At 44.7% G+C, this 11589-nt stretch overlaps 2 protein-coding genes across 3 annotated transcripts; one reads left to right on the top strand and one right to left on the bottom strand.

Annotated features, from left to right (window-relative positions):
• Positions 1–158: 158 nt before the first annotated feature.
• LOC115682544 (probable protein phosphatase 2C 80) lies at positions 159–4548 on the top strand. 2 transcript variants are annotated; one of them, XM_030606786.2, is made up of 5 exons: positions 159–294; positions 759–1447; positions 1779–2103; positions 3040–3189; positions 4157–4548. In XM_030606786.2, exons 2-5 carry the CDS (start codon positions 906–908, stop codon positions 4451–4453), a joined length of 1314 nt encoding a protein of 437 aa, XP_030462646.1. In that variant the 5' UTR covers positions 159–294; positions 759–905; the 3' UTR covers positions 4454–4548. The 2 variants fall into 2 exon arrangements, with proteins under 2 accessions (XP_030462646.1, XP_030462647.1); XM_030606787.2 differs by lacking the exon at positions 159–294 and having other exon boundaries at positions 367–1447.
• Positions 4549–6193: 1645 nt separating this feature from the next.
• Positions 6194–10086, bottom strand: LOC115682535 (vicilin-like seed storage protein At2g18540). The gene is made up of 5 exons (XM_030606772.2): positions 9879–10086; positions 9081–9256; positions 8897–8977; positions 7923–8228; positions 6194–7355 (listed from the first exon to the last, which is right to left on the bottom strand). Exons 1-5 carry the CDS (start codon positions 10057–10059, stop codon positions 6390–6392), a joined length of 1710 nt encoding a protein of 569 aa, XP_030462632.2. The 5' UTR covers positions 10060–10086; the 3' UTR covers positions 6194–6389.
• Between the last annotated feature and the right edge of the window lie 1503 nt (positions 10087–11589).

Here is an 11589-nt window from a genome sequence, read left to right as displayed (position 1 = left end):
CACCACCCCCGTGCGCATGGGGGTGGGTGGGTGGGTGACGGGGGCATTTGGGTCCGAAAGAGATTGGCCGGTCCTCGATTGGAAAGGAAGGATTCGGAGTTTTTGAACGGCAAATTTTGGCTTTTGCCCCTTGGATCTCACGTGCGCGCCCTGGTGCCGGTGCGTCTTGGGTTTCCTCTCTCCTCTTCTTGAAGAGCGGCGACGTAGATAAGTTCGATGCCAAACACAACTGGTACTGTCCGAAGGGGAGACGGGGACGGAGAGATTCGGAGCTCCCGGTTGACGTTTGAGGAGGTACCCATTTTCAGTTTCGCCGCCGGTGTTTTCGTTCTGTCGTGTTTTTTTCTTTTTTTTTTTCGGTCGGGTGATTTCGTGGGCTTTCTTGGTTTTCTGGGTTTTTCCCTCCGCGGTTGCTGCGCGTTCTTTGGATGTGTTTTGGCTTGGGGTGTCTGCTCAGGGTTTGGTTTAGGTCCGTGGACTCTCGTCTTTCGGACGATGTGGATGTAGAGAGAGAAGGGTCGTTGCTCGAGGAGTTTTTAGGAAACTTCCTAGTTCTAGGCAGCCCGACGGGTTCTGCTGCATGACTCAATGTATTATTCATTGGGTTTCGATTGAAAATGGAAAGGGTGAATTTTGTGTATTGGGTGAAATTTGTTGTCTGAAGAATCTGCATGTGAGGATGTATGGAGGAATCTAGGGTCAGCCGTATTGTTCGGGTTGCGATTTGAAATGTGTTTGCTGTTGTCGATGAATTTCAGAGGCTGTGGGCTCTTGATGCCGCCGAGAGGCTCGGGTTGGGATTCGAGAACCTGCGGTGATGATATCTGGTCTTCAGGTTCGCGATCCGAGCATGGTTTTGTCTTGGAGGGAAATTAATTCGAGGGTATCCTGTATAAGGGGCTAGGATGCCATCTACAGCTCTGTCGAGGCTCAATACTACCGCGTTTTGTGGTTTCCGAAGAGCATTAGCAGGGCGGCAGTTGCAAAACTCTGCAAACCTGCTACTCCAGTGTCCACGCTCTACTGTTTTGTCAACTGAAGTGGTTCATTCTCCAAGCCGTGTGCAGAGGAGAATTTCAATGGCTGCTTCTGGTTCCAAAGCTGTCTCTGGAGATGTTTACATGGATGGCTTACTTTCCAGCGGCGGGAACACAGTTGACTTTACTAAACCCTCCAGTGTCTTTTTCTTTGATCGGAGCCATAGGAGTTTCCGGAGAGCTAGTGTGAGCTTGACAAGGCGAGAGCCTTCTAATGGTCACTTGGTATGTGGATATTCAAGATATCAAGAAGCTTGGACAACTTGCATCTCCACCCCGTCTGTTGGTCCCCAATATAGAGATTTCCGAACTTCTCTGGTTGCATGTTACAATGATGGGGCAGCTGAGGATATCTCGTTCGAGGGCAATCCAAGCAGCGATCTTGCAACTTCCACAACTTCAGTTGGCCAGTACGTTCTCTCATATTTCCGAATTATAGACTTCCTTTTTAGCATTGTCAAAATTAATTATCCTCCTTCATGAGGAAATTTCATACTAAATAATTTTTAAGTGATTAATAGACGGGTCTGGAGAACTTTGCTTATTTACTGGACAGGCTAACGTTTATAATTGCTCTTTCACAAGAGAACGATCAATATGATATGTTTGAGAGAAAAAATGCCTGCCTACATGTTAGGGAATTGATCCAATAGTAGTAATTTTCTGTTTTGATACTTCATTTGGAAGACTGGCTTATAGGTTTGTCTAAACGTACATGCTTTGGTTTGTGTTGATTTTCAGAACTCTTCCAGGTGACAGAGCTTTGAAGCTGCTATCTGGATCATGTTGCCTGCCACATCCCGATAAGGAACACAAAGGTGGAGAGGATGCTCACTTTATATGTGAAGACGAGCAAGTGATTGGTGTAGCAGATGGTGTAGGTGGTTGGGCAGATGTTGGTGTTGATGCAGGGCTGTATTCTCGGGAACTTATGTTTAATTCAGTTAATGCAATAAAAGAGGAGACTGAGGGTTCTGTTGACCCGGCAATCATATTAGAGAAGGCTCACGCGAATACCAAAGCCAAAGGTTCCTCGACTGCCTGCATAATTGCCCTCAAAGAAGAGGTTTGTTTCTTTCTCTTTTCTTCTTCTATGTGCCAGACCATTTTGTTGTATTTCCTCTATGTAATGTTAGTTAAACGTATTCTGTAATCTGCTCTCAACTTTGACTGAGAAAAGTCTCAGTGAATGGCATGTTTGGTTTATGTTACTGAAGTCGGAACTTACCTTGACTGTGCCGGAGGTTGCTGGAGGTATCTCGGTTTATCATCAGTCTATTCTTCACGTCTGAACAAGCAATGAGGATCTAACGATTTTGTAAGGATCAAAAGCTCTCATCTAGAAAACTAACTAATATGGACTCCAAGCAAAAAAGTGAGCCTGATGTCAGAATTTCGAATTTTTTGTTCTTTTCTTGTAATCCTATTGTTGGCTTAATGAGACTTAGTACAGCCTTTTACTTCTTTGTCCCAGAAATCTTGAAATCCTAGATTTTCATAAAGGTTGCATAGATGTATGCATGTTGGAGGGTTTCTTAACTTTGATGACATAAGTTTGAGAATTAGCTATTTAGGCAAAAAAAGTGTCGATATTCTAAGTGCTCTTGGACCCTTATTTCAGAATTAATGCTTAATTGTGTCTTGAGCTAGAAAGAATTTCTTTAGCTCAATAAATTCTAAGACTCTGACACAGATCATATGTATCCAAACAATATAGCTTTGAAACTGTGAGGAGAACTTTTGAAGGTCAAACCGAAAATGATTATATGCATTCAATCATTTTGGACCTTGTTCAGTTATCATCCGTGCCTACTGAAGCAAATTTTTACATCTAGCTTAACTGTAAGCAGGCAAGGTTTTTTGGTCCCTATAAACTGTCCTCCTTTTCTGTATAGATGTGCTCATAGATGAAAAAAACTTCCGTTCAGCTCAATTTTTTTTCCTTCTATGGCCCCCAGAAACAGCAACAACTAATCTCACATAGTTCTTCTTCATCCGTCAGGGATTACATGCTATCAATTTGGGCGACAGTGGATTCATAGTGGTTAGAGATGGGCGCACTATCTTCAGATCCCCAGTGCAGCAGCACGGTTTCAACTTTACATATCAACTGGAAAATGGTAGCAACGGCGACCTACCCAGTTCTGGTCAGGTGTGTATAGTCATGATAACCATAAGCAGAATAGTTTGTATCTATAACAGTGGGGTTGCAGTTCTATTACTGTTCTACTATTCTTGCAAGAAAGCTTCTCTTAGCTTCTGTTGCTAGTTCTGCTTTCGGCTGTGCTTTATTCGGCATGATTTTATTTTTCTGAATTAAGTGCTAACTAGATTACAGTTTTAAGGTGATTTCTGTTGAATTCAACTTTTGAGATCTAGGACAACTTAGAAAGTGATCCCATGTGCTTTACTATAGAAGCTCTTTGAATTTTATTTTTTTAATTTCAAATCCTTACCCCTAACAGCAGGTTTGGTTGCAAGAGTAGCTATTACATCACAAGTGTATTATGGGTTAACTGCCTATTGCAGTGTTTGCTTATAGTAATAAGTATTACGGTGTAATCCCTATCACCAAAAGCTGTAATAGCTATTACTGCCACAGATATTGCCAAAATAACGGTCTCTTTTCCCCACTCGCTCTAACAACACTAAATTATTAATCAGTATCGAAATTTATTATAAATTGCAATTTATAATGAATCAAATTATATATCTTATAATATATATAGAGTGCTAAACTCATAAATGATCATGATTGACTATTTAAGTGATAGTTATTATATTCCCCCAAATCTGAATTAAGAGATATTTTTAGGAATTCTGATGCTTTTCTCCTTAGGTAATCATTCATGAAACCAAACTGTTTGAGAATAATTACATTCTTAGTATATTATAGCATAATAGCTGTTACATACAGTCTTGTTCCATTACTGCAAGAAAACAGGCTCGAAGTCTATGTTCTTAGCGCTTGAGGTCATTTGTGCTCATTCTATGCTTCATCAGTTATATAAAGAGAAGCTGCTTGAACTGTCCAGTAGTGTTCTGGGCATATAGTATTTTTATAGTCCAGTAGCATCCTGGGATGGTTAATTTTTCTGACCTCGAATAAATACGTGCAGGTTTTCAGAATTCCTGTTTCTGATGGAGATGGAATCGTTGCTGGAACAGATGGTTTGTTCGACAACTTGTATGATGAAGAGGTTAGTGCCCTTGTTGTTGAGGCGGTGAAATCTGGCTTGGATCCTCCAGCGACAGCTCGAAAAATAGCTGCTGCCGCGCATCAACGGGCACTGGATAGATACCGACAGACCCCATTTGCCGATTCTGCTCAAGAAGCTGGATTCCGGTATCACGGGGGCAAATTAGATGACATCACCGTCGTCGTGTCTTATGTAACTAGATCCGGCATCTTGTGAGCGGGTCCTTCCTTTTTGTTTCGCAAGCCCTTTCCCCTATACTTATACTTTGTTCAATTGGATCAATCCAATTCCAGTGAGTCTTTTTTATTGCAGTTACTCTTTGTACCACATTTTTGTTGTCGGAAATTGTTTTCACAGGCTCAGCTTTCTTCTCGCGCTCATCCTTCGTAGACTTTCGGCTCTACTTTGGCCATTTGCAACAGCTCAATGCATGGTTGCAGTGATAATATAACTTACTGGACAAACATCTCAAGCTGTTTTGATGATGGATCGAGAGAGCCTCAACAACTGTCATTAGCACGGGCTTGTCTCTCTAGCTTCTCCAGTCTCCAGTTCATTTTGACTTGCCTACTGTATCAATATCCTTCGTAAGTTGTTCAAAAACCGAACAGGATTTCTGTATTCACGCCTCCTGCGCTGAGAGAGTAAGTAAAGAATGAAGCTGCATTCATGCTCAAAGATTTACATCATCACGGTACCCTGGTCTACCTGTCAAATGACCAGTATGGTAGTTCTCTATACTACACCATTTGTGTTTAATCATGGGGACAACCATTGGCATTAGGGGTGTAAACGATTCAGTTCAGTTCGGTTTTCTTGAAAAATCGAACCGAACCGAACCATTAAGGGCGTCCCCTTGAATCGACCCGAAACTCGCTCGAACCAAATTGGAACCGAACCGGAAAATCGATTTGGTTCGATTTGATTCGGTTTGGTTCGGATCAATTTTCGGTTTCTTCTTCTTTTTTCTTTTTTTTTTTCTTTTTATTCATCGCCGCCTCGATTGCTCTCTCCCCTTTCTCTTTCTCCCTGACCAACTTCTCATTCTGCAACTTCAACCTCTCGAAGCTCCCTTCCAGATACCTTCTCACCTTCTCCACCAAGCCCACGCACTCCACCTTCAACGCATCCCTCTCGCCGCTCACGTCGCTCAAAGCCACCCTCTCCCTTTCGAGGCCATCCACCAGCTCGCCCACCCTCTCCCTCAGCCCCTCCACCTCCGCATCCCTCTGGTGAAGCATAGGGAAGAAGAGACACGAAGGTAAATCAAGCGTCCCTCGGATCCAGGTACGAGCTGCTATTTCTCACCCTCCCAGACGAACTCAAGGAGAACCCATATTCGCCCCGATCAGAGCTCCGACGGTCGTAGCTGTCGTACCACTTGTACGGCGTCGCCGGGTTCGACGACGACGACGACTTCCGCGAGTCCAACCTCGGGTACGAGCTCGACGACCCCGCGTCTCTGCCGCGGTTGGATCTGCTGAGGAACCCGCAGATGATGGCGAAGAGGACGAGGACAAGGTTGATAGTGTCCCAGCTCTTCTTGACGGAACGGGGCCGGAAGATCTGGGAAGTAAGGCTGAGGAAGGGCGGGACGACGATAAGGCTGAGGAAGGGCGGGACGACGAAGAGCCCTAAAAGCCTTTTAGGGTAAAAAGCGAAGGGTGTATTTTCAATTCGGTTCGATCCGAACCGAACTGAAATAAACCGAATTGAAAGAAAAAAAATGGTTTGTTTTGAGTATCCAAACCGAAAACCGAACCAAACCGAAATGCACAAAATTTCCAGTTCGGTTCGGTTCGTATCTCGGTTCGAACCGATTTTTCGGTTCGGTTCTGACACCCCTAAGTGGCATTGATCATCAGTCCACATAAATTCGAGATGCTTCATGAACTGGTTATCCAATCTACACAACGTCAACTTCAAAATGGGTATTTCTGCAGCAGAAATCTTGAGTTTGCGAGAAAGCTTGATTAGATGTACTCAAACAACATTTACATTCATCCATACCAAGGTTGATTTGCCTCAAAACATTCTAAATAAAGCAGGGTAAAAAAAAGTTCATTAACTAGAACAAACAAACTGAGAGACAGGGTCCTTATTCGGTTTCATCTACTGATTTGCCCTGCCAAATCTCTCCAAGGTCCAAGGTTCAGGCCTTGATCCACACTTCCTCCACAGCTCTCCTTCCCTCGTATCCACCCCACTCTTCCTCGTGCTGCCACTGCATCTCCTCTTCTTGCCTTCTTGCCTCGTCTTGCTCTCTCTCTGCTGCCTCCTGCCGACGCCGCCTTTCTTCTCGTCTCTGTCTCTCCCATCTCTCTCCCGCTTCTTCCCTTCTCCTCGCCTCTTCTTGCTCTCTCTCTCCTCCGCCTCCTCCTTCTTCCCTCCTCCTTTGTTCTTCTTCTCTTTCTCTCTCCTCCTCTTCCCTTCTTCTGGCCTCTTCCTCTTCCCTCTCTTGTCTTCTTTGTTCTTCTTCTCGTCTCTCCCTCTCTCTTTCCTCTTCTCCCTGTCTCTCTCTTTCCCTTTCTTGCTCTTCCTGCTTCTCTCTCTCCTTCTCCTCTTCTCTTTTTTTGGCCTTTTCCTCCTCTTCTCTTCTTTTAGCCACCTCTTTCTCCTCTCTTCTTTTGGCCTCTTCCTCCTCTCCTCTTCTTCTAGCCTCCTCTTCCTCCTCTCTTCTTTCCTTCTTAATCTCCTCCTCCATTATCCTCTCCTCCTCCTCCTCGGCGCATGAGGTGCAATCCAATATGATGGAATCCGTCTGCGGCGCCAGGATCTGCCCGATCGTGGTGTTGGTGACGTTAAACACCGCCGCCAGGATGTCTCTATCCAACGCTCGGAGGATCGAGCTCTTCCCCGCAAGGAACTGAGGGTAGTTTCTCTTTGTTGAAGTGCTGAAGCCCATGAAGACAAAGGACTCATTGTTGAAGGACATTTGAGCCATGGGGTGGAACCTCGGCACAACGAACACGTCCCCTTCACTCACCTTGAACCTTGTGTTCTTGCATTCCGATTCCTTGGCAGTGCTCGAGCACACCACTCGGATCATCCCTTGCCCTTCTAAAACTATGGCTATTTCCGTCGCTCTCGGGTTCCAATGCGGCCCCATCATCGAGCCCTTGAGACCGAGAAGCAAGAAAGCGAAAGAGAACAGAATTTATTAGGTTAGAAGACAAGAACGTGCATGTCCTAAATGCGTAGAAGTTCGTCCAAATTCATGAACTGCACTCAAATTTCAGAACATTATCCCTAAAAACAACCGAAATCAGTCCTATAGCGAGCATTAAGTTAGCAAGAACTCATAATTCACTTGAGCTTAAGTATGATTTCTGAACATGCTCGTCATCATTCAACCTGTTGGAAGTAGTGTCTATAAGCAAAGCATGAGTTCAGGATATAAAACAAAGACAAGAAAACAAGAAGACCAATTAATCTCGCCAGAGCGATCGTAAATTCATGTCCCCGTCCCTTGTCTATAATTATCACTTCACTTCGATAAGGTTCAATATAGAAGTTAGGATTCGTGGATGACTCTCACCCAAGAGACATGGCAACATTTTAGCACCACACATTTCATTGAAAGCCTAATCCTTAGGCCAAACAAACCTTTGGTGACGTATGTATGTCCCCGACACAAGTATACTTGTTTATCGGCTCCTGTAATTTAAACCAGTCTCGAACTGACCTTTGTGAGATTGACCATGAAAACCCCGACATTCGAGTGCTTCAACGCGTGCATGTCTTTCCTGGTCACTGTCAGGCTCCATCCGTTACAATTCTCGAAATCGCGGTCCGCTTTGAATAGGTTAAACGTCTTCATCTTCTTGTTGCTTCTGGGACCCTCTGCGCGGTAACCGGTGCTGCTCAGGTAGGTCTTCAAGAATCGCGCTTCCCATTCCCAGTACTTAGTCCTCGTCTCTGAAGCTGGGGCGCGGACTATTGGCGGTGGCCTTGTTGCACTCATTATTTCTTCGACCACTTCCTTAGGAACCTAGAAAGATCAATCACCATAAGTACTAGAAGATATCTAAGAGTTTTAATGTCAGACATGAGAATGGAAATTTTATGATATCGTTGTTGCCGGAGCTTTAGCAGACAAATTTACTCGAGGGATCCATCAAGATGACAATCAAATCTGGGCAACTGACTCTCTGGCTATCAATTAGGCGATAAATCAGACAGTCCTCTCTTCTGGTCACATGGTTGAGTCAAATTTATTCCTGTTCTGACTCAAAACATTACAGCATAGCCACAATTTATGCTGGGATAGTCGACCTGTCTAATCAATATGGTAAACGATATGATTAACAAAACCATGCTTTATTATGCAATTCAGCGTTAATTTTAATTTTCCGGAAGCATGGTTAGCTAATCAATCAAAGTGTTTCTAGCAATAAATTCTCCTTAAAACCCTCTGCTAGTCTAGCATGAAATTCAAACCTCCCATTGACTCCAAGTTCTATTTACATCATTCACTCGCCATGGAATTCCAAAATAATATGATCGCATCGCTCCATTTCATCAGACATCTTCAAAACAACTTCGTAACTTCAATGCGGCAAACATACATTGCCATAGGCAAAAGTTTCATTTCAAACAACCACTCATAACACAAATCAAGGACCCACGACAATTAGGGACAACATAAACTAAACGTACCTTGAAAGCTTCTTGGAGGACTTTGCTGTTAAACCCGTGAAGCAGATCCCCAATGCTAGAGTACGCCCCGATTGATGGCTCCTAAAATAAAATGGATGTTGTTCACATACACGGGCGCGGTTAATAGCCAAGGTCGATCGCACAGATCAAAGTTAAATTTACTAAGAAGAGGACCCGAACATACATATTCGTCTTCTTCAGTATTCGTGAAAATGGCATGGATCCGGAGCTTCTCGCGCTCGGGCTCCAAGCTGCTCTGGACATAGAAAATGGTACCTGGCCAGAGCCTGTAAATGTCCCCCTTCCTCAAATCGATCCTCTTCACGTCATTCTCATCAGCCCAGTTCAGCCTTCCACTCCCTGTTTCACCTCAGAAGGAAATGCACTTTAGAATTTTCCTACTTTAAATCGATCAAACTGGTTTTGCTCATTTCATTTTGTTGATCTTCTCAACATCTAATCCTCTCAAACGTATCTAATTATAACGAGTAAATTAAAATATACACTACAAGGGACCAACAACTTCTTAAATAGTATGGAAATTTGCAACTAGTCCAAAATTAAACCCCCGATGACTGGCGTGAATGTAATACTTGTGTCCTCTACTACTTAAACACCAAGTTTAGCAGGTATAGCATCGCCAGCTGAGTATACTTACTGCCTAGACTTTCTCCTAGAGTCACAACATGTCGGCATGGGACATTGGCCGCAAAGGCCGGTTTGGTCCGAGGAAATGGCGCCCCTCTGATCTCATCTGGTGTGCCAAGGTTAGGCGACACGGGGGCCATGAATCCAATCCTTTATCCGACACAAGGTTGGTCGGAGACACCGACGTCGAGCGCGCCGTGCCGGATAAAGGATCTTCATCTATTCTGTTTCGGCCTGTGGGTTTTTTACTTGACACCCAGGAACCACTCAACATTGGCATAGAAATCACATGAAGTTATTAAGTTCCACCATCACTGATGTAACATTATATTACCAGTGCGGACGTAGAGGACCGTGTCCGAGTGGAGGAGCACGGGGAGGAACAGAGCGTTGGGCTCGAGCGTGATGAACTGCAGGTGGTAAACCCCCCCGGCTCCGTCGCGCACTCGGACCGCCGAGATCTCTCCGTATTCCGTCTCCGCGACCGGCTTCCTGTCCTCCCTCCTGACCACCATGCCAACGTCCTCTCCTCCCTCATCCGTGTCACGAACACCCCGAACGCTGACGTCGCGATCCCTCGCTCCGCCACCTTCCACGCGCAGAGCAGGGACGGCGACGATAATGAACAAGAGCACCGAGAACGTCACGGCCAAAGGCTTGTTCCCCATGTTGCCAGAACTTCACGCAACGAGAGAGAGAGAGAGAGAGAGAGATAGAGACTGAGTTCAGAGCTTGGGGGAAGAAGAGGAGATCGGTGGTGATATAGGGGAGGGGTACGTGGGGTACGTGGGGGTGCACGAGGGACACGTGCGGGAGAGGGCAACACGTAGCGGGCGCTCAAAGCTCGGTACACGACGAAGCTGTTGAGATTCTCGTTGATCCATTCCGTGCGTGGAGGAGGAGTAGGAGTTACACAGAGCGCGCGCTCCGATGTTGTCGAAGCAGAACGATGATGAGTTTGGGCCGAGGAAGAAGATGAAGATCGCCGGAGGCTGAGGAGCCTTCTCGTGGGCCGGACATTTATACTGTCTTCTTGTTGGTCGTGGGGCCCAAGAAGCCTCGAATCGATCGTGGGCCCCCGCGATTTGGTGAGGCCCGCGGACGCGACTCGAATGCGAAACCCCAGATGCGGCGCGACTTGAGCTCGACTATCTCAGACCCGCCACGTAGACTTGTGAGACGAGCGGTTCAGGTTTGGGTCATGTTGAAATTGGTCCGATCTAAATAGACTCGTTTAATCCGTTTTAATCGATTTCCATGCAATACAAATTTATTGACTCATACCCAACACTTCTATATTCAAATTTATTGACGAGCGAGGGTTAGGTTTAAGTAAGTCGTGAATCCATTTAACACCTATGTTAATCCCATTTATGACCCATAGAATTGGGTATAAACCCATTTATTAAATATAACTAACTACCCATTTAACAACCCAGCCTATCAAATATGGATTAATAAACGGGTCCATGATCCATTCCGACAGGTCTATCGGCACGACACGCCTCTTTGACTCGTTCTTAATGATACCGTATCAAAATCGAAGTACATGAAGCAATACGTACAAATATGATGCATGATGACTGATGAGCATGTGAAATTAATTATTCGCTATCGGTGGTCCTAACTTTAATAATTCGATTGACTACGACGTATCTTGCGAATGAATTTATCAAAAACAAAAAAAACATTAAGTTCGTTCATCGAGTTTTACGACACTAGTCCCAGATATGTTTTTATTTTTCTAAATTAAATTAAAATTCGGACCCAAGAAAGAATTGTCCAAGATGAATATTGCGTGGGGAATTCTGCCAGAATCTAATTTTTAGGCTCCGACCAACCGAAAGTCAAACCCAAAGATTCCCTTCAGATGCCATCGATGTCCAAATCATAAGCCTCCAAACATTCGTCCACGCCTCCTCATTTCGTCCCCACATTTTCTGGCCTCTCGTGCCTCCCTTAGGTCCACGATCTCGTTCTAAACCATGAATTATTGACGGACACATAGATTTATTCCATGTCATTCTAATAGTTTGGTAAACCTA

Source organism: Syzygium oleosum, unplaced genomic scaffold (genome assembly GCF_021117445.2).
Source record: "Syzygium oleosum isolate NSW1041296 unplaced genomic scaffold, Sole_v2.1 Sole_v2.01, whole genome shotgun sequence".
Lineage (NCBI taxonomy): Eukaryota > Viridiplantae > Streptophyta > Magnoliopsida > Myrtales > Myrtaceae > Syzygium > Syzygium oleosum.
The sequence above is the reverse complement of the archived record's forward strand: the minus strand, read 5'-3'. Positions and strand labels throughout refer to the sequence as shown.